Genomic DNA, 23,507 nt, shown 5'->3' with positions numbered 1-23,507 from the left:
CAAAAAGAGTCATGCACCACAATGTTCATTACAGCGCTATTTACAATAGCCAGGACATGGAAGCAGCCTAAGTGTCCATTGACAGATGAATGGATAAAGAAGATATGGCAAATATATACAATGGAATATTACTCGGCAAGAAAAAGAAATGAAATTGAGTTATTTGTAGTGAAGTGGATGGACCTAGAGTCTATCATACAGAGTGAAGTAAGTCAGAAAGAGAAAAACACACACCATATGCTAACACATATATATGGAATCTAAAAAAAAAAAAAAAAGATTCTGAAGAAGCTAGGGGCAGGACAGGAATAAAGATGCAGACGTAGAGAATGGACTTGAGGACATGGGGAGGGGGAAGGGTAAGCTGGGACGAAGTGAGAGGGTGGCATTGACATATATACACTACCAAATGTAAAATAGATAGCTAGTGGGAAGCAGCCGCATAGCACAGGGAGATCAGCTCGGTGCTTTGTGACCACCTAGAGGGGTGGGATAGGGAGGGTGGGAGGGAGACACAAGAGGGAGGGGATATGGGGATATATGTATACGTATAACTGATTCACTGTGTTGTACAGCAGAAACTAACACAACATTGTAAAGCAATTATACTCCAATAAAGATGTTAAAAAAAATTAAATGGTGCCAATCTAAAAAAATAAAGTTATAATAAAATAGTGACTATATTCCCTATGTTATACAATATATCCTTGTAGCTTATTTACTTTATTCATAGTCGTTTATACCTCATAATCGCCTGCCCCTATATTGCTCCTCTCCCTCCCCTCTCCCCACTGGTAACCACTACTTTGTTCTCTATATCTGTGAGTCTGTTTGTTTTGTTATATTCATTAATTTGTTTTGTTTTTTAGATTCCACATATCAGTGATAACATACCAGTACTTGTCTTTCTCTGTTGGACTTATTTCCCTAAGCATAATAGCCTCCAGATTCATCCACGTTGCTGCGTGGCAGTATTTCATTTGTTTTTATGACTAAGTAATATTCCATTGTATATATGTATACCATATCTTCTTAATCCCATCGTCTCTTGATGGGCACTTGGGTTGTTTCCATATCTTGGCTATTGTAAGTAATGCTGCCATGAACCTTGGGGGTGCATGTATCTTTTTGAATTACTGTTTTTGTTTTTTCCAGATATATATCCAGGAGTGTAATTGCTGGATCAATTTTTAGTCTTTTGAGGAACCTCCATACTGTTTTCCATAGTGGCTGTACCAATTTACATTCCCACCAGTGTATTTGAGGGTTCCCTTTTCTCCACATCCTCTCCAACATTTGTTATTTGTGGTCTGTTTTATGATAACCGTTCTGACAGGTGTGACGTGATACCTCACTGTGGTTTTGATTTGCATTTCTCTAATAATTAGCGATGTTGAGCATCTTTTCAGTGCCTGTTAGCCATCTGTATGTCTACTTGGGAAAAATGTCTTTTCAAGTCTTCTGCCCATTTTTTGGTTGGATTGTTTGTTTTTTTAATAGAGAGTTGTATGAACTGTTTATATATATTGGATATTAACCCCTTATCAGTCATATCATTTGCAAATATTTTCAGTCATTCAGTAGGTTGTCTTTTGGTTTTGTCCATAGTTTCCTTTACTATGCAAAAGCTTTTAAGTTTCATAAGGTCCCATTTGTTTAGTTTTGCTTTTGTTTCCTTTGCATTAGGAGATGAATCCAAAAAAATATTGCTATGATTTATGTCAAAGAGTGTTCTGCCTATGTTTCCTTCTAGGACTTTTATGGTTTCCAGTCTTATATTTAGTTTTTAATCCATTTTTGAGCTTAGAAAATATTCTAATGTCATTCTTTACATGTAGCTGTCCAATTTTCCCAGCAGCACTTATTGAAGAGGTTGTCTTTTCCCCATTGTATATTCTTGTCACCTATGTTGTAGATTAATGGACCGTAAGTGAGTGTGTTTATTTCTGGACTCTCTATTCTGTTCCATTGATCTTTGTATCTTTTTTTTGTATCAACACCATAATGTAGCCTTGATTACTGTAGCCTTGTAATATAGTCTGAAGTCAAGGACTGTGATATGTTCAGCTTTGTTCTTTTTTCTCAAGATTGCTCTGGCTATTCAGGGTCTTTTGTGGTTCTATGTATGTTTTAGGATTATTTGTTCTAGTTCTGTTTTTGGTATTTTGATAGGTTTTTGCATTAAATCTATAGATCCCTTTGGGTAATATGGACATTTTAACAATATTAATTCTTCCAATCCAAGAACGTGGGATATCTTTCCATTTATTTGTGTCATCTTCAGTTTCCTTCATCAGTGTTTTATAGTTTTCAGAGTACAGGTCTTTCACCTCCTTGGTTAAGTTTATTCCTAGGTATTTTATTCTTTTTGACATGATTTTAATGAGATTATTTTCTTGCTTTCTCTTTCATTATTAATGTATAGAAAAACAACAGCTTTCTATATATTAATCTTGTATCCTGCAACATTATTGAATTCATTTATCAGTTATTTATTGGTTAAATTTAATTTATCAGTTAAAATTATTATTTTTCTTGGAGACTTTAGGGTTTTCTATATATAGTATCATGTCGTCTGGAAATAGTGACAGTTTTCCTTCTTCCCTTCCAATCTGGGTGCCTTTTATTTCTTTTCCTTGTCCGATTGCTGTGGCTAGGACTTCCAATACTATGCTAAATAGAAGTGGCCAGAGTGAGCATCCTTATCTTGTTCCTGATTTTAGAGGAAAAGCTTTCAGCTTTTCACTGTTGAGTATGATGTTAGCTGTGGGTTTGTCATAAATGACCTTAGTTATGTTGAGATATGTTCCCTCTATACCAATTTGGATGAGCGTTTTTAATCATGAATAAATATTGAATTTTGACAAATGCTTTTTCTGCATCTATTGAGATGATCATGTGATTTTCATCTTTCCTTTGGTTAATGTGGTGTATCACATTGATTGATTTGTGGACATTGAACCATCCTTGCATCCTTGGAATAAATCCCACTTGATCATGGTGTATGATCCTTTTTACATATTGTTGAATTCAGTTTGTTAATATTTTGTTGAGGATTTTTGCATCTATATTTATCAGAATTATTGGCCTGTAAATTTCTTTTTTTGCAGTGTCTTTGTCTGGTTTTGGTATCAGGGTAATGGTGGCCTCATGGAGTGAATTTGGGAGTGTTCCATCCTCTTCAGTTTTTTGGAATAGTTTGAGAAGGATAGGTATTAGCCATTCTTTATATGTTTGGTAGAATTCCCCTATGAAGCCATCCAGTCCTGGACTTTTGTTTGCTGGGAGTTTTTTAATTGATTACCAATTTGATTTCACTACTAGTGATTAGTCTGTTCAGATTGTCTATTTATTCCTGATTCAGTCTTGAATGATTGTATGTTTCTAGGAATTTATCCATTTCTTCTAGGTTGCCCTGTTTGTTGACATATAATTATTCATAATATTATTTTATGATGGTTTGTATTTCTGTGATATCTGTTGTTATTTCTCCTCTTTTATTACTTATTTCATTTATTTTTGTCCTCTTCTTTTGTGATGAGCCTAACTAAAGGCTTATCATTTTTGTTTATCTTTTCAAAAAAAAAAACAGCTCTTCATTTCATTGGTCTTTTCTATTTTCTTATCTCTATTTTATTTATTTTTCTCTAATCTCTATTATTTCCTTCCTTCTGCTGACTTTAGGCTTTGACTGTTCTTCTTTTTCTAACTCCTTTAGTTGGCAGATTAGGTTGTTTATTTGAGGTTTTTCTTGTTTCTCGAGGTAGGCCTGTATCACTATAAACTTCCCTCTTAGAGCTGCTTTTGCTTTGTCCCATAGGTTTTGGAAAGCTGTGTTTTTATTTTCATTTGTCTCAAGGTGTTTTCTGATTTCTTCTTTAATTTCTTCATTGACCCATTGGTTTTTAATAATATGTTGCTTAGTCTCCACGTGTTTGTGTTTTTACCATTTTTCTTCCTGTAGTTGCTTTCTAGTTTCATACTGTTGTGATCAGAAAGAATGCTTGATATAATTTCTAGCCTCTTAAATTTGTTGAGACTTGTTTTGTGGCCTACCATGTGATCTATTCTGGAGAACATTCCATGTGCACTTGAAAAGAATATGTATTCTGTTGTTTTTGGATGGAATTTCCTGTAGATATCTGTTAAGTTCAATTGGCCTAATGTGTCATTTAAGACCACTGTTTCTTTATTGACTTTCTGTCTGGGTGATCTGTCTAATGATGTAAGTAGGGTGTTATTAAAGTCCCTTACTAATATTGTATTATTGTCAATTTCTCCCCTGTGTCTGTTAATATTTGCTTTATATATTTGTGTGCTCCTATATTAGGTGTATATATGTTAACAAATGTTATATCTTCTTATGTGGATCCCTTTATCATTATATAATGCTATTCTTTGTCTTTTGTTATAGACTTTGTTTTAAAGTCTATTTTGTCTGATATGAGTATTGTTACCCCCACTTTCTTTTCATTTTCATTTGTGTGAAATATCTTTTTCATCCCCTCACTTTCAGTCTGTGTGTCTTTAGCTCTAAAGTGAGTCTCTTATAAGCAGCAGTCTTGTTTTTTTATCCAGTCAGCCATTCTGTGTCTTTTGATTGGAGCATTTAGTCCATTGACATTTAAAGTGATTATTGATAGGTATGTACTTAATTGCCATTTTGTTACTTCTTTTCTGGTTGTTTTTGTAGTTCTCAGTTCTTTTCTTCTTTTAGTCTCTTGTGGTTTGATCATTTTCTTTAGTCTTATGCTATGTTCCTTTCTATTTCTTGTGTATCTATTGTAGATTTTTGATTTGTGGTTACCATGGGGGTCATATATGTTGACCTATAATTGTATCTACTTATCTTAAACTGATAGTCATTTAAGCTTGAACACATTCTAAATGAGCTATATTTTTCTACTCCCCTCCCCCATGTTTTGTGTTTTTGATGTCATACTTTACATCTTCATGTTTATCCCTTAACTGTTTATTGTAGTTATAATTGAGTAAACAATTTTTGTCTTTTAATCTTCATACTAGCTTATTTAAGTGGTTGATCCACAGCCTCTTCCATATATTTGCCTTCACTAGTGGGATTTTCTCTCTCCTATAAATTCTTACTTCTTGTTATAGCCTTTTCTTTTCCACTTAAAGAAGACATTTTAACACTTCTTTTAGGTTTGGCTAGTATTGATGAACTCTTAGGTTTTGCTTGTCTGAGAAGTTCTTTATCTCTCCTTCAATTCTGAATGATAATCTTGCTGGTAGAGCATCCTAGGTTGTAGGGTTTTTCCTTTAAGCACTTTAAATATATAATTTCACTGCCTTCTGGCTTGCAAAGTTTCAGCAGAAAAACCAGCTGATAGCTTTATGGAGGTTCCCTTGTATGTGACTCTGTTTTTCTCTTGCTGCCTTTAGAATCCTCTCTTTAATTTTTGCCATTTTAATTGTATGTCTTGGCACGGGTCTCTTTGGGTTCACCTTGTTTGGGACTCTCTGTGATTCCTGGACCTGGATATCTGTTTCCTTCTTCAGGTTCAAGAAGTTTTCAGCCATGATTTCATCCAATACATTTCGCCCCTTTTCTCTCTCTCTCTCTTCTCCTTCTGGGACCCCTATAATTCAAATGTTGGCACATTTAATGTTATTCCAGAGATCTCATACATTGCTTTCTATTTTTCTTCTTATTTGTCTTTCTTTCTGCTCTTCTGATTGGGTGATATCCATTATTCTATCTTCCAGATCACTAATGTGTTCCTCTGTATCATCTAGTCTGGTGTTAATTCCTTCCATTGTGTTTTTCATTTCAGTTATTGTATTCTTAGCTCTGACTGGTTCTTTTTTATATTTTCTAGTTCCTTGTCAAAATTTTCACTGTGCTTATTTATTCTTTTCCCAAGTTCAGTTAGCATTCTTATTACTAATGCTTTGAACTCTTTATCTGGTAAATTATTTATTCCTGTTTTGTTAGTTGTTTTTTAGGGTTTTTTCCTTGTTCTTTTGTTTCAAACATATTCCTCTGTCTTCTCATTTGTTTAACTGTCCCTGTGTCTATGAAATTACATGAAACAGTTACCTATCCCAGTCTCGAAGGAGTGTTCTTGTGTGGGAGTGTCCCTATGCAGTCTATGCGTGCCCAGTGGCTTTGGTGGAAGAGCTGAATCTTGAAGTGAGTATGGGTCACATCTTTCCCCAGGGTCTGCTGGCAGCTATCACCTTGGTGGGAAGGAGGCTGGAGATGGAGGGGCTAGAGCCAGAGCCAGGTGTGAGATGAGCCTTCTCCTATGCTCAGTGGTCATCACCACCCATCAGGGGCAGGGCAGGTCCCATGGTGCTGGAGCAGAAGCCCTGCGGGTTGGGTCCAATCTAGTTCCATTCTCTGTAAATGTGTGTTCTCCCCCTCCCATCAATGGCACCTTTATCCCAGAGGCGAGCAGTTCTGGAGCAAGGGAGGCCAGAGCAGGCACCCTGTATGGGCTAGGTGTGTGCTGGGATGGTCCCAGCACACCAGTCGGAACTCCAGACAGCTCCTGATCCACTGCCTCCATGAGCTCCAGCAATGGATACCCTCATCCCATTAAGATGCAGTGCCAGGGCTGGACCAGCTCTGTCCACCCCCACCCCCACCCCCACAAGTGCACACTCTCCTCAACAATGGAAGCCTTCACCCTAGTGGGGAGCTACACCAGAGCTAGAGGAGCTGGAGCAGGCACTTGGCGCAGGCCAGGCACATACTGGGGCAGTGGTGGGAAGCTGGTCAGTGCCCCAGGCAATTTCAATCTGCTTCCTTCATCTTGTTCCCGGGAGTAGACAAGCTTGTGTGCACTCTTTATGAGTGGAGTCTCAGTTTGTCCTAAAAATCCCACTGGTTTTCAAATCAGCTAAAGGAATTTATCTTCCTGGTGCCAGACCCCAAGGGTGCCCAATATGTGTTTGAACTCCTCACTCCCAGGGAGGATCTCCAAGCCTGTGATATCCCCTCCTCTTCTGTGTCTCCTCCTAGGGACACAGGTCCCAACCTGATTACTTCTCCTCCCTTCCTACCCAACTCCATGCCGATCTCTTGTTTATAGCCTTGGTTGTAGAAGAGTCTTTCTTCCAGTCTACAGTTGGTTTTCAGTGAGATTTGCTCCACGTGTAGATGTATTTTTGATATGTTCATGGAGGGAAGTGAGCTCAGTGTCATACTACTCCACTATCTTGTTCTCCCCAGAAGCTTACAGCTTTGAGGGAGAGACAGACAATTAAAACTAGACCAAAAAAAAATCACAGATTGCCATCAATGCTATAAAGAGAATGGATGTTCCAGCCTCTGAGATGAAAGAAAATGCTCCACAGAGAGGTGGCTTTTTTTTTTTTTTAATATATATATATTTTTTATAAATTTATTTATTTATTTTTGGCTGTGTTGGGTCTTCGTTTCTGTGTGAGGGCTTTCTCCAGTTGTGGCAAGCGGGGGCCACTCTTCATCGCGGTGCGCGGGCCTCTCACTGTCACGGCCTCTCCCGTTGCGCAGCACAGACTCCAGACGCACAGGCTCAGTAGTTGTGGCTCACGAGCCTAGCCGCTGCGTGGCATGTGGGATCTTCCCGGACCGGGGCACGAACCCGTGTTCCCTGCATTGGCAGGTGGATTCCTAACCACTGTGCCACCAGGGAAGCCCGAGAGGTGGCTTTTAAAATGAGCCTGAAGTCTGGTCAGGAGCCATCTAGATGCCATTTACAGCCTAGGTGAAAAGCTCATGGTAGCGAAGCACTTGGGATCATCAAGGAATTGAAGGAAGGTTCTTGTGACTGAAGACCAGGAGCAAGGCAAAGATGAGGTGGATATGGTTGGTGGGCCACCCAGACCATGATAAGAAGCTTGGGCTTTTTTTTTAAATTAAGATTTTATTTTTTCAGAACAGTTGTAAGTTCATAGCAAAATTGAGTTGAAGATACAGAGATTTCCCATATACCCCCTATTCCCATACATGCCTAGCCTCCCTCATTATCAACATCCCCCACCAGAGTGGTATACTTGTTACAACTGATGAACCTACATGGACACATCATTATATCCAAAGTCCATAGTTTACATTAGTATTCATTCTTGGTGTTACACATTCTACAAGTTTGGACAAATATGCAATGACATGTATCCATCATTATGGTATCATACAACATATCTTCTGCCTAAAAATCCTCTGTAAGACCTTGCATTTTTTTTTTCTTTGCCAAATATGAGAAGTAGCCACTGCAGGGCTCTAAGTTTCAGGCAGAATGTCTTAATAATAGTCTTATCTCTGTTTTTTGTCCCAAACAGGTAAAATGATAGAAGATTACTGGGGGGTATCAAGAAAGATTCTCGGAGATCTGAAATTCTTGGAGAGTCTTAAGACATATGACAAAGACAACATCCCACCAATGATCATGAAGCGGATCAGGGAAAGGTTTATTGATCACCCAGATTTCCAGCCGGCTGTCATTAAAAATGTGTCATCTGCATGTGAGGGTCTGTGCAAATGGGTGAGGGCCATGGAGGTGTATGATCGTGTGGCCAAAGTGGTAGCTCCTAAACGGGAGCGGCTGAAGGAGGCTGAGGGGAAGCTGGATACACAAATGCAAAAACTGAACCAGAAGCGAGCAGAGCTGAAGCTGGTGGAAGGCCGCCTCCAGGCCCTGAACGATGACTTTGAAAAGATGAATACCAAGAAAAAGATGTTGGAGGAAAACATTGAAATCTGTTCCCAAAAGTTGATCAGAGCAGAAAAACTGATCAGTGGTCTTGGGGGAGAGAAGGACAGATGGACAGAAGCTGCCCGGCAGCTGGGTGTCCGCTATACTAATCTGACAGGGGATGTGTTGTTGTCCTCTGGGACCGTGGCTTACCTGGGGGCCTTTACCGTGGATTATCGGGCTGAGTGCCAAAAGTGGTGGTTGGCCCAATGTAAGGACAAGGTCATCCCCGGCTCCAGTGACTTTAGTCTTAGCAACACATTAGGAGACCCTGTAAAAATTCGTGCCTGGCAGATTGCTGGGCTGCCCACTGACTCCTTCTCCATTGACAATGGCATCATTGTATCCAATTCCAGGCGCTGGGCCTTAATGATTGACCCTCAGGGGCAGGCCAATAAGTGGATCAAGAATATGGAGAAAGCAAATAGGCTGTCAGTCATCAAGTTCTCGGATACCAACTATGTGAGGACGCTGGAACGCGCTCTGCAGTTTGGTACCCCGGTCTTACTAGAAAATGTTGGGGAAGAGCTGGATGCCTTTATTGAACCCATCTTGCTCAAGTCCACATTCAGACAGCAAGGGGTTGAGTACATGAGGCTTGGTGAAAACATCATCGAATATTCCAGGGATTTTAAGTTATACATCACAACCCGTTTGAGGAACCCACATTATCTCCCTGAAGTTGCCGTGAAAGTCTGTCTCCTCAACTTTATGATCACCCCCTTGGGCCTCCAAGATCAACTCCTTGGCATCGTGGCTGCCAAGGAGAAGCCAGAACTGGAAGAGAAAAAGAACAAGTTGATTGTGGAAAGTGCCAAGAACAAGAAGCAGCTAAAGGAAATTGAAGATAAGATCTTGGAGGTCCTTTCCCTTTCTGAGGGCAACATCCTTGAGGACGAGACTGCCATCAAAATTTTGTCCTCCTCCAAACTGCTTTCCGAAGAAATCTCTGAGAAACAGGAAATTGCTTCAATGACAGAAATGCAGATCGATGAGACTCGGATGGGCTACAAGCCAGTGGCTGTCCACTCTGCCACCATCTTCTTTTGTATCTCTGACCTGGTCCACATCGAACCCATGTACCAGTACTCCCTGACATGGTTCATAAACCTCTACGTGCACTCCCTGGCCCATAGCAGGAGGAGCGAGGAACTAGAGCTACGAATTGAGTACATCACTGAACATTTCACTCTAAGCATCTACAACAATGTCTGCCGCTCTCTGTTTGAAAAGGACAAGCTGCTTTTCTCCCTCCTCTTGACGATAGGCATCATGAAAGAGAAAAAGCAAATTAACGAGGAAATTTGGTACTTTCTTCTAACTGGAGGCGTTGCCCTGGACAACCCCTTCCCCAACCCAGTTTCCGAATGGCTGTCTGAGAAGGCGTGGGCAGAAGTGGTTCGTGCATCCGCGTTGCCAAAACTGAAAGGCCTCATGGAACATTTGGAACAAAATGCTAATGAATGGAAGCTCATCTATGACTCAGCCTGGCCCCATGAGGAGATGTTCCCTGGATCTTGGAAATTTCTTCAAGGTTTGGAGAGGATGGTGATCCTCCGATGTCTGCGGCCTGACAAAATGATTCCAGCCATTCGGAAGTTCATTGCTGAACACATGGGAAACGTATACACTGAAGCCCCTACATTTGATCTCCAGGGGTCCTACAATGATTCCAGCTGCTGCACACCATTGATATTTGTGTTGTCTCCGGGTGCAGACCCAATGGCAGGTAAGGGCAGAATGTTGTGTGAGGAATATTAAAAGCCCAGAATGCATGGATGGATGACAATAGCATGTCCCTTACAGCAGGAATCTCAAATTCAAATGGCTTTGAGGGTCAAGCAGTTAACAGACTAAGGCAGGGCTGGGGCAGCATAAGACTTCTTTTCCTGCCTAAAGCGGGCAGCTGCTACTCAGCTCTTGTGCATTGTGCCATCTGATTATGTGATCTCAGGATGACCAGATCATCTGCTTTTTCAAGAGGAACCAGAAAGGTAGAAATCATCCATTTTTAAATCTTGATATCTCATTCAGATTTTTTCTTAAAAACTTTATGAGGGATAAGCCAGGGCTAGATTTAGCCAAGTGACTGCTAGTTTATCACCTTTGTCTTAGACCATTTTCTCAGACTGTTGCTTCTCTCAGCTACGCTTCTTTCTTTTCTTTCAATTTTTAAATATTTTGAGTAATTAATGCTGCATGTAGTAAAAAAATAAAATCAAATCAAACAATGCAAAAAGTATAGGACTGTGGCTCCATTTTGTCCCCTCAAGGGACATTTGGGGAAACATTTTTGTTATCAAAACTAGGGGGTGCTACTGGCATCTAGGAGATAGAAGCAAAGGATACTGCTAACTATCCTGCAATGCCCAGGACAGTCCCCCAAAACGAAAGATTATCCAGCCCAAAATGTAAATAGTACTGGGGTTGAGAAACCCTGGTGTAAAGTGAAAGGTACATCTTCCTCCTAACCCTCTTAGAGGTAACCACTACTAACAGTTGTGTATCTTTCCAGAAAGTGTTTGTGCATATAAAAGGGTGTGAGTTGTTGACAGAAATAGATTCATTTTCTTTTCTGTTGGGGAATCTTAAAGCTTTAGTTTTCTCTGTTGCTGAATGAAGAAAGAATACCAGAAATGCAAATGACATAGTTGGCAGTTCTGTGAAAGCTGAGGAATTTGACATGTATCCTGACCCGGTTAGAAAGCCAGCACTTCTCCTCAAAGGCAATCAGAGGAAGGCGCTGAAATGAACTGGTACCCTTTCCAGGTTCCTACACCCAAATTATTGTTATTGTCAAAGCTCAATTCATGACCCCTTTATAGCATCTTTTCTCCTTCCCCTATGTCCTTTCTGTGGCAGGCTTATACAAGAGAAATGAGGAGAAACCAGGAAAAGTAGAGAAGAGAAATGGGGGCAAGGTCAGAATATGGTCTGTAAAATGATGATGCTGTGTTGGGAGAGGACAGGCCTGTAAAATCCAACGGTGTATGTAGCTTGTTCCTGTCCCCCTGTGCTAGAGGCTTGATTAGATTCAGCTGGGATAACTTCCCAGGAAACTGCAGGTACTGTGTCCCTCAGAGTGTGCCATATTAGGAGGCACATACTGTCTGGTCATCTTTTTTCATTAAGATTGATCAGTGGATTCAGGCATTGTAAGTGTGATTCAGCTCGCTACTCCTCCACCGCCTCCTTTATAAAGTTTCCCATCAGCCTTTCACCTAATATGGTGGTTCTCAATCTTGGCTGCACATTGAAATCACCTAGGGAGCTTTAAGAAAATCTCCATGGAAAGACAAATACCATATGGTATCACTTATATGTGGAACCTAAAATATGGCACAAATGAACCTATCTATGAAACAGAAACAGACTCACAGACATAGGGAACAGACTGGTGGCTGCCTAGGGGGTGGGGGGTGGGAGAGGGATGAGTTGGGAGTTCGGGGTTAGTAGATGCAAACTATTTTATGTAGAATGGATAAACAGTAAGGTCCTATTGTATAGTGCAGGGGACTATATTCAATATCCTGGGATAGGCCATAATGGAAAAGAATATAAAAAAGAATGTATATATGTGTATAACTGAGTCACTTTGCTGTACAGCAGAAATTAGCACAACATTGTAAATTAACTATATACTTCAGTAAAAAAATAAATTAAAAGCAGTCAGTGAGAAAAATAAGATTATCTCTAAAGAACAGCAGTTAGACTGACAACAAATGTCTCAATAGCAACAGTGCAATTTGTGGAATAATACCATCATTGTGCTAAAACAAAATATGCAAACATAAAATCTATCTTTCAAGAATGAGAGTGAAATAAAGAGAACGTCTCAATTAAAAATTGAAAGAAAGAAAAAAAAAAACAGAAAATCTCCATGTGCAGGCCTCACCCTCAACCAATTAAATTTAAATCTTTGTAGGTGAGACCCAGGCACTGTGGTTTTTTTGGTTTTTGTTTTGTTTATTTATTTATTTACTTATTTATGGCTGTGTTGGGTCTTCGTTTCTGTGCAAGGGCTTTCTCCAGTTGCGGCAAGCGGGGGCCACTCTTCATCGCGGTGCGTGGACCTCTCACTATCGCGGCCTCTCTCGTTGCGGAGCACAGGCTCCAGACGCGCAGGCTCAGTAATTGTGGCTCACGGGCCTAGTTGCTCCGCGGCATGTGGGATCTTCCCAGACCAGGGCTCGAACCTGTGTCCCCTGCATTGGCAGGCAGATTCTCAACCACTGCGCCACCAGGGACTGTGTTTTATAAAGCTTTTCAGGTAATTTCAGTGTGCAGCCAATGGGAACCACTGACCTAATGGTTTTATCGGCCTTAGAAAATCATTACCCAGATCCATTATTTAATTAGGGGCTGCAAAATGATGATATTTTAATTCTATCATTCCTTTCACATTTATTAGCTGGAACTCTTCTATAAAGAAGAATTTTTCTTTATCAACTCTTTGGTTTACTCTAAATATACTTCAAAAAGGACAGGCAGAAAAGATGCTTGGTTCATACTCTTTATTTACCAGCTTTCAGAATAATGAATTGGTGCCCTAGTAACCTCGAAAGTTACTTAGGCAGTAAGATGGGGTTTTTTGGTACGATTATTAATGTATTGGTTTTAACATATTGGATGTTTCAAATATAGTGGTATTTTACTCCACTGCTGTCGTTATTCTTTTTGATGCTCAGATTATTCAGTCTTTGGCCTGTGGGAGCACCTCTGTGTCAGTATCCTTTTCACATACCCCAGTGGTTTTTGATAACTTCCTTGCTGTGTAGAACTACCATATATATTTCAGGCTTATCTTGAACAAACGTTTCTCCAAGGAACTCCAATTCCTTTAGCAGGTGATGGTATTTGGAGACCTGGGGTTCCCATCACTACTGAATGCATCATTGATTGCAGACCTTACTTTCCACTAATTCTCTTTTTGGCTGTATCTAACCTGCTTTTTTAATCAGTGCTTTGAGTTTTTATCTTCAATGACAGTGCTTTCCATTTCTAGAAGTTTTGTTTTGTTCCAAATCCATGTATTTTTTTTTTTCCATAGAACTCTGAATTTTAGGCTACTGACTCAAGAAGCAATGTGGAAGCTTATCAATGTCCTGGAGCGTGGGTGGAAAAAGTAAACAATTCTTCAGTGAGAATTAAAATTAAAATGAAATTTTAATTTTAAAATTAAAATTAAATTGTGAAATTAAAACTCCAAGCCTATGCTACATGCAGATGAGGGGTGTAGATTTACAGTACCCTATGGTATGGGATTCTCAAGCTGAGAAATTTCCCATAAAATTGATCCAGAATGGCAAGACGCTGGGGACACCAGTGTCTGCATATGCAAAATTGTTCTGTTAGGGCACTCCTAAAACCCAAGATATATCAGACTCCCACAAAATAACACAAACTTGCTGATTGTGAACTCAACAATAAAAAAAATTATAAACTACATGAGGAAATACATCACTACAAGGCATAATCAGCACATAGAACAATCAAAAGAATTAACCCCCAGTATTATGGGGGTATTATGGGCTGAATTGTGTCCCTCCCAAATCTGTATGTTAAAACCTAATTCCCAGTACCTCAGAATGTGACTGTATTTGGAGATAAGGTCCTTAAAGAGTTAGTTGTGAGGTCATTAGGGTAGGTGCTAATCCAATATGACTGGTGTCCTTATAAGAGAAGATTAGAACACAGACACACTGACAGGAAGAAGACCATGTGAGGACACAGTGAAAATATGACATGAGAAAATGGCCACAAACAAGCCAGGGAGAGAAGCCGCAGAGGAAACCAACCCTGCCAGCACATTGATTTGGATTTCTAGCCTCCAGAACTGAGAGAAAATAAATTTCTGTTGTTTAAGCCACCCAATCTTTGGTTGTTTGTTATGGCAGCCCTAGCAGACTAATATTGTCTCTTAAAAAGATCATAAAAGAAACGCATCTAAAAATCATTAAAGAAAGAACACAAAGCAGATTTCTGGCCTTCTTACATGAGAGTGCAGCCATTTGAGGATCCTAACTTAAAAAAAAGTCTCAGTTCTAGCGTCCCACCCCTTGTAAGTGCAAAGCTATATTCCCTGTGGACAAACTCCAACCACTAGACTGGTTAAATAAATTATGGTATTTTCCAAAGGTGAAATACTATGTAACCATGAAAAAGAATATGGCCTTTATATATGTAAAGGAAAAATGATGTGGAAAAATCTAAGTGAAAAAAGCAAATATAGTGTTCTACAATTCATGTAAGTATAATAGTGTATACACATTTACTTAAATGCGTGAAATATCTCTGGAAGGACTCACAAAAAGGTGTAACATCGGCTACCTCTGAGGAAAAGAGATGTGAAAGAGATCTATTTGAAATTTCACTGTCCAAATACCTGTTTTCCTAGTAAAATAAATTTACAAAAACCCAGTTCCTAAATGAACTTATTTGCAAAACAGAAATAGAGTCACAGATGTAGGAAACAAACTTATGGTTACCAGAGGGTAAGGGGGGGAGGGATAAATTGAGAGATTGGGATTGACATATACACACTACTATATATAAAATAGATAACTAATAAGGACCTACTGTATAGCACAGGGAACTCTTACTCAATACTCTGTAACGGCCTATATGGGAAATAATCTAAAAAAGAGTGGGTATATGTATACGTATAACTGATTCAGTTTGCTGTACACCTGAATCTAACACAACATTGTAAATCAACTATACTCCAATAAAAATTAAAAAAAAAAGAAAAACCCAGTTCCTAGTTCTTTGGTTATGTGCTAACCTTTCTAGTTTGAAGTTCCCTCTTCATTTTTGGCACCTGGGAATTTCTCTTCCTTTCAAACTCTTATTTTTTTTTTTTTTCATGAAGAATGTCTATCTATTTAGAGCAAAAGAAGACAGTAGTATCTTCGTTCACCATCTTACCAGAAGTCTAAAGCTTCCTCAGAAAGATGCTAATTTCATAATTAACAAAAGCCAGTGGCTTTCTTTCTGAGTCCAGAATTTTAATATGACCCCTTCTTCTGTGTTGTTATTTTTAATACGGTCTTAAATAGCCTGTTCTCTTTCAAAAGCCTTTTTTCTTCCTGATCTCAGGCCTGCTGAAATTTGCTGATGATCTTGGCATGGGAGGTGCCAAAACACAGACCATCTCCCTTGGCCAAGGCCAAGGCCCTATTGCTGCCAAAATGATTAACACTGCCATCAAAGATGGGACCTGGGTGGTCTTACAGAACTGTCATCTGGCCACGAGCTGGATGCCTGTGCTGGAGAAGATCTGTGAGGAGGTGATTGTTCCTGAGAGCACCAGTATGGGATTCAGGTGAGATGCTGCCCCACCACTGCGTCTCTGGGCCCCAACCTCGAGTTCCAGACGTCATGCTAATGGCTGGGAATGCAAAGATGAACAAGACACAGTTCTACCCTTAAAGAAGCTCTCAGTCTAGTAGAAGGCAGACCATAGATGAATAATGTTGATACCATGCAATACCTGCTGTACTTGTTTGAATAAGAATGGAAAAGGGAAGGAAAATTTGGGGAAGACCTGGAGTACCGAAAGATGAATAGGAGTTTTCCAGGAAGGATGTTCCAGGCAGAAAGGGCAGCATTTGTAAAAGCAAAGGAAAGACCAAGAAGTTATCCTATGATTCCTGGGTATACACTGTGAGAAATTGTTTTTGGGAGGTGATAGGAGATGTGCCTGGGAAGGTAGATTAAATGCCAGCAAATCGGAGTTTTAAAAATTATTTGCCTAAAACAAAAAAAATCCACCTGTAGTCTAGGCACTTGATCTGTCCCATACTTGTTTAGATCCATGGAATTTTAATCAATATTGGAAACAGCTATTTATTTTCTGTGAACTTTAAAGCCCAGCAAGACTGGGCCTAAGTTTTTGCATTTAGAGAATGATGAGATGAGACAGACTTCAAAGCCCCTTTTAACTCAAATGTTCAGTGATTCTTTCATTCTGGGCCAGGGGTCAGCAAACTATGGCCAAATCCAGTCTGCTGCCTGTGTTTGTACAGCTTGCAATCTGAGAATAACTTTTACATTTTTTATGGTTGAAAAAAATTGAAAGAAGTATAATATTTCATGACATGTGAAAATTATATGAAATTCAAATTTCAGTGTCTATAAATAAAGTTTTATTGAAATACAGCCATGCTCACTCATATACTGTCTGTGACTGCTTTTATGCTTCAAGTAGTTGTGACAGAGACCATATGGCATGCAAAGTCTAAAACATTTACTCTTTGATCCTTCATAGGAAAAGTTTGCCAACTCCTGCTCTAGGCAACAAAGTTTGCTGGTTATTTTTATTTTAGTCTTGTCTGCCTGAAAATAGAAAAGTGTTTGGTGTTTATTTACAAAGCCAGATTAGGCCGTAGTTGATTGTATTCATGTAAGGCTCATATAAGATTCATGTAAGAGTTTAAGAGGAAATCCATTAATTTCAAGAATTCTATTTGGTTTTGGATGCTGAGTTGACTCATTGACCATCAATGACATACTCAATGAAGAAAAAATTATTCGTGTTGACATTTAAGGTCTTCTGTAATATGATCTTAACCCAAGTCACAAACTCAAGTGCCTATACAACGAGGAATGTAACGTAAATGAGTGAAGAGGACTGGGCACAAGAAATTTTCCACTTTCCACAATACAGTAGCTATCATCGTGGACAGTCAGCCTCAGTGTTGAATACCGGTAGAGAGTGGCGGGGACTGTGGTGAACTAGAGGCACATGCCCTGTAGAGAAGAGCAGTTACTGCCTACTACCAGCTGTTGCCAAGCAGGAATACAGGCCTCTTGTATCCAGATTTTATGACGATTTTAAAGGAAAGACGGGAATCTAGAACTTTAACAGAAAGCCCTAGATTTTTAAAAGTTGGCAACTACTTCAAAAATATGTTACAGCATTGTGTTGGTTTGCATGGTGAGAGTTAAACATCACCCATCTGCAGACTGAAGTCAGGCCACAGGCCCCCAGGTTATGGCCTCTTCCCTCCCCTCTGAGCCCTGTGCCTGGACCACAGCAGGCTGCCCACTATAGGCCTTACCACACCCCCAACTTTTCCTCCTCCTTGCAGTTGCTCAGCCTGTGTCCTGTGTCTTTAATGACCTTCCATCCCCAAATCCTCCTGTTGGAAACGTCTCTAATGTCTAGCAAAAAAGAAAAACAAACCCACAAAAATGAAACAAAACAGGATGCCACAATGTGTATGTAACCTGAGCTTGAGTAAGAAAAACAAATGAATAAAATCCTGGAAGACAATATGCCAAAATGTTAACCTGTAGATAGTAAAATCATGTATTTTTTTCCTTTCTAAATACTTTTACCTATGTTCCCATTTCTTATGGGCATAGATATACTTTTATTATTTAAGAAAAGAAATCTTCCATATTCTCAAGACCCATTTCTAATGCCATTGGCTTCTATGACAGGGGTCAGCAAACTTTTCCTGTAAGGGCCCAGATAGTAAATATTTTAGGTTTTGCAGGACATGTTGTCAGTTGCAACTATTCAGCTCTGCTGTTGTGGCATGAAAGCATCCATAAATAATTTGTAAATGAAGAGGTGTGGCCATGTTCCAATAATATTTTATTTACAAAAACAGGCTTAGGCTAGATTTGGCTCCCTGGCAGTAGTTTGCAGACTTCTGCTCTCTCCACCCCGTGGAAATCTCTTCTTCCCATGGACCCCCACGGCCCAGTATTTCCCTCCCTCCCTGCGGTCTTGATTTTATAACTCCTTGGCATTCTGTTTGCTTGTCTTTTCTCCCCTCCCCAGCTCCCATTTCCCCTCCTAGCAGCAAGGCTGTGAGTATCTAGAAGCAAGAAACAATGCTTTGCTCATTTCGGCCACTCCTGGAGTGCCGGGTGTAGTATTTGACCATAATAGATGATTAGAAAGTCCAGCAGGGCAGGACCATGGTGTAGTGATTAGGACAGGGCCTTTGGAGTCAGGGAGCCCTGAGTTCATCTCGGTTCTGCTGCTTCTAAGTGGTGTGTCCTTGAAAACCCCACTTGACTTCTCCATGCCTCTGTTTCCTCACTGGTAAAGGGGATAATAAATCATAGGGTGGCTGTGAGGATTAAAGTAAATGAAGGGACATAAATTAAATTCTTAGCATGGGGTTCAGCATCTAGTGATGCTTAATAAATGGTAGTTATTATTTTTTGTTACTGTTTTTCAGTATAATGTATTGCATTGCTGTAAATAATTGGGACTGTTGTTCTTCCAGACTCTGGTTAACAAGCTATCCATCAGAGAAGTTTCCAGTCAGCATCCTCCAGAATGGGGTTAAAATGACCAATGAACCCCCCAAAGGGCTCCGGGCCAACCTTTTGCGCTCTTACCTCAATGACCCCATCTCAGACCCCGTGTTCTTCCAAAGCTGTACAAAAGCAGTGATGTGGCAAAAGCTGTTGTTTGGCCTTTGCTTCTTCCATGCCGTCGTTCAAGAGAGGAGAAATTTTGGACCCCTAGGTGAGAGATGACAGCATACCTGGATTGCCTGGGGGAAAGATCACAGACAGATACAGGGGTGCGTTCAAGTTTGTACCCAGGGTTGCCAGTAAAATAGGGTATAAGTATGTTCCATGCAATATTTGGGACATATTTATACTAAATATGGTTTGTTGTTTATCTGAAATTAAATTTCACTGAGTGTCTCTGTAATTTTATTTAACAAGTCTGGCAGTCCTATAACCAGGTCAATATCAATGTCAGGGAAAGAGAGGTGATGCTCCAGAATCAGAGGTCCCCTAATTACTGAAGTAATATGATAATGAGAAGATTGGAGGCCCTTCCCTTTGGTGTATTTGCCTAGCTTGGGTATCATGGCCACTCTCCAGGGAATCAGTCACCAGGTAATTTATAACATTTTAGGTTGCTCTCTTTACCTGTGCGTAACAATGAAAGAAATACAGCTGGGACATCTGTTTGTGCTTCTCCTTGAAAAAAGAAACATAACTTTCTTTATTAATGTAACTTATCCATGGCCTAACTTAAGTGACTCAATATTCTTGTTAGAGCAGATCATCTGCTAAATACAGATCCCATATCATCATGGTTTTAAGGTTGGATGATTTTTCTCTCACCCGTGGGCTGCGTCTGATTCTTTTCTTGAAATGACCCACCTTAAGGTATTCTTAGCCGTTCTTTTGGGTTACAAAAGGAGGCAAATCGTCCTGTTGGTGGTTCTCTCACAACATCCTCTTTCCTTCTACCTGCCCCAGTTAGCTCCACAGACCACCTGACCCTGAGGGTTTCAGAGACGAGACAGCCAAAGGGGACACTCCCTCTACATCTGCATCTCACACACCACATTCTCCCACCACCATTCTCCCACCCGTGCCAGACCTCCAAACATCCATACAACAGTTTGGCTTATAGTCAACTGCCCAGTTGTGTTCTCTTTGCCAGAACCCAAGTTTTTGTTATTTTATTATATATTTAATTTGAATGTGAATGTTTAGGAGGAAATTAAACATCTCCATTGAGCACAGGTCCTACCATACCCTACTGTCTTACATCCAGCCTGGTTCATGCATTTATGTCACTTGTGCAGCCCCACTGGGCATTTATCATTATAACACTTGAAAATACAAGCAATAGTTTCTTCAAGGCCAGCCGTCTAGTTCTCCCATGAGTGTGAGGAGGGGAATTCTCAAAGCTAACTTAGTTCTATTGCCCAATCACAGAGAGTGCTCCCTAGCTATGCTTTGGTGTTATTTTTGGCGTTCTGTGCATTACCACAGTATTCCAGCCAGGGTGAATAACTCTCATTCCACAAATCCCAGGATGTTAACATCTTCCTTATCAAATGGGGGAGATCCATAAGGAAACTGACTTTAGAATGGATGTTTTCTCAGGCAGAATGTCTCCCACGTTGGCAGTAAATGTCAAAGCTAATTGTTGGCATGGTGCTTGATATTCACAGGGCTGAAAGAGGCTCTTGATCCATAATGATGCTTAATTCCACCAGCTCAATCTCTGAGTGGAAATTAAGAGCTCTCATCCCTGAAGCATCTAATTTACCTCTGCCTCATGCAGGTTGGAATATTCCTTATGAATTCAACGAATCCGACCTGAGGATTAGTATGCGGCAGATCCAGATGTTTCTGAATGACTACAAGGAGGTGCCGTTGGATGCTCTGACCTACCTGACAGGTATTTATGGAAGGAGGCTTTGGCAACCATAAACCTCCACGATTATGCTCCACCTTCCTGCTCCTCTGCTTCCATCTCCATTTGTTCACTTACTCACTTATGCTTTCAACAGACATGGAGCTCTTAATGATGCTGGTCACCATGCTGGATATTGTAAAACAAACAAACCAACAAAAACAAAAAACACACACAGAAAAATCAAGATCAATCCCTCCCTTTAAGGGGTGCCCAGTCTACAAAGGGAGGGAAATATAACAAAATAAATAACAGTACAGTGATAAGTTCAGTAAGAGAAACATTTATAAGATAGCACAAGGATTAAATTTCAGACATGGGGTGGGGATGATTAGGGAAAACTTCCTGAAAGCGTGAAAGATGGTTTTGAGGGATAAGTAGGAGTTTTACAAGTGGAAGAAGAAAGCGGGGGCAGGCAGTGGGAAAAAGGAAGGAGAGCACTCCCAGCAGAGGTACCCTGAGGTGAAAATGACACTTGCTGTTTTGTATTAAAGCAATTCATCAGCAATCTTTTATCAGTCATCCAATATATACTAGTACATAATATGGAAGAATGTAAATATATAAGACTTGGCCACTGCCCTCAAGAAGCACACCATGTAATCCCAGAGGTAGGAGATAAACTATAGATGGGCTAAATGAATGGATTACCATGGCCAAACATCAAAATGCAGCTCAATAGAAAAACCTGGGCATCTTCCAGGTCACACACAAGTTCCTCCCTCCACTCTGGATCCTTTCCCCAATCATACGGCAGGCACTTTATCTACATCATTCAGTCTTCACAGCAATCTTATGAGCTTCACTTTAGTGACCCTGTTTTACAACTGACAAGACCGAGGCCTTAGAGCAGTGGTTCTCAACCAAGGGTGATTTTGTCTCCTAGGGGACATCTGACAAACTGAGGAGACATTTCTTGTTGTCACAACTAAATGGATGTGCTACGGGGTAGAGGCCAAGGATGCTGCTAAACATCCTACAATGCACAGGACAGCCCCCTACAACACGGAACTACCCAGTCCAACATGTTAATCGTGCCAAGACTGAGAAATCCTGCTTTAGAGTGATTAAATTCATTTGTAAAAGATGACAAAGACCTTAACTCAGCACAATGTCTCCTAAAACAAAACCCCAAATGACACACAGCATAAATTCAGTGGATTTTAATTAGGTGAAAGAACTTTTCCAAAGAAGTGAGCCATATTCCCATTATTCCAGACCACTCAGAAGCACATCCCAGGGCTCCCCTTCAGATCACAGAATGAGTGCATAATTGCCCCGGGATGATGTCTTAGTATTGGACTGCCTGCAGCTCATAAACCAACCTGCTCCAACTGTGCCAGCTGGCTTGAGGATAGTCGCTTTCCAACTGCACCAGTCAGGATAGACTAGTTAGTCTGAGATAACAAGCAATCCCCAAATCTCAAGGGTGTGAGACATTTCTTGCCCATTCTACATGTCCAGTGTGAATTGGCAAGGGTCTCTGCTCATTGTAATTATCTATCAGGGGCACAGTTGGCAAAGACTCCACCAACTTTTGATGCTACCATCCCAACATATACTTGTGTGGTCACTGCCACAGGGTAGCACTGAAGAGCTCATGCCAGGAGTTAAATGTGCAAGAACTTGTCACCTGGCCCCACCTCACTGCCAGAGGCCCCGGGAGTTATAACCTTCCTATGTGCCTGGAAGGAAAGAAGATCAGATAGAGATGATTATTAGAGCTCTGTAATGACCGCAAGAGACAGACTAACCAAAGAGACAGGTCTTATTTGGAGAGTGGTTATCGAATTCGATGGGCCAAAGTCAAATACATTCTTAATCTGGTACTCCCAACCCTGTGGCAGAGCCAATGGAGAATCTAGAAGAGATATAAGGCACATCCTGGCCCCTTTAGGAACTTGTGCTCTTGCTACAAAGAGGAGACATATAAGTAAAGAAATGCACCTTCCTTCATAAACATAAAACCCAGAGCCTATAAGGGTATCCCCTGAAGTAAAATTTGCTGATGAGAGAGTGGAGGTGGGACCCTGAATCATGACTCTGTACCTAAGGTTTACCTTCACTTGTAGTCCCTCTTTGCTACTCTCTAGCACTGCCATGCTGACTTCAGGGGGGAACTACTCTCCCTTTAATATTGTAGTTCTAGTGTTGTCATAAACATCTTTACAGCTGGGACAAACTATAATGTTCAAACTAAACTTTGCTAAAGGCCTGAGAGGTCAACAGAGAGAGATCTAGATGGTCTGGCTTAAGGTCAAACAGTTTTTGTAGGGCTCAAATTACTCAGTAGGTATGAGCTTCCCCTTAGTCTCTTACTTCTTCCTTAATGAGCCACCAGGATGCTCCTCCTAGACATTTAGACCCCTCCAATACCAAGAGAGGCTGAGGCCTCCTCAACTTGAGTCATACTTCCTGTTTCATGTCCGTAGACCTGCCCCTTCCTAGAATGATTGGAATTGGAAATGAGCCCACCCTTCAGGGGAGCCCTTGCATGTGAACACACACACACACACACACACACACAGATGTCTTTTCCTTGCAGACTAGTGTGTTGTCCCCAGCTTCCAAATACCAGGTGGTACCCACATACTGTGGAATCTGATCCAGCT

The 23,507-nt window shown here is 40.5% G+C and overlaps 1 protein-coding gene across 15 annotated transcripts in view; it reads left to right on the top strand.

Annotated features, from left to right (window-relative positions):
• The window catches only part of DNAH3 (dynein axonemal heavy chain 3), a 276,368-nt gene that overhangs the window by 182,809 nt on the left and 70,052 nt on the right, over positions 1–23,507 (top strand). For 14 of the 15 annotated variants that reach the window (XM_059897939.1, XM_059897941.1, XM_059897932.1 and 11 more), the window contains 4 exons: positions 8,290–10,431; positions 15,801–16,026; positions 18,950–19,194; positions 20,764–20,880. In XM_059897939.1, the coding sequence (XP_059753922.1) occupies positions 8,290–10,431; positions 15,801–16,026; positions 18,950–19,194; positions 20,764–20,880 (2,730 nt within the window). Of the gene's footprint in view, positions 1–8,289; positions 10,432–13,752; positions 13,828–15,800; positions 16,027–18,949; positions 19,195–20,763; positions 20,881–23,507 lie in introns of those variants that run through there. The other variant, XR_009497683.1, reaches the window with a different exon arrangement.

The sequence above is a fragment of the Balaenoptera ricei genome, chromosome 15 (assembly GCF_028023285.1).
Source record: "Balaenoptera ricei isolate mBalRic1 chromosome 15, mBalRic1.hap2, whole genome shotgun sequence".
NCBI classification, from domain to species: Eukaryota; Metazoa; Chordata; class Mammalia; order Artiodactyla; family Balaenopteridae; genus Balaenoptera; species Balaenoptera ricei.
This window is presented reverse-complemented; position numbering and strand designations above follow the sequence as displayed.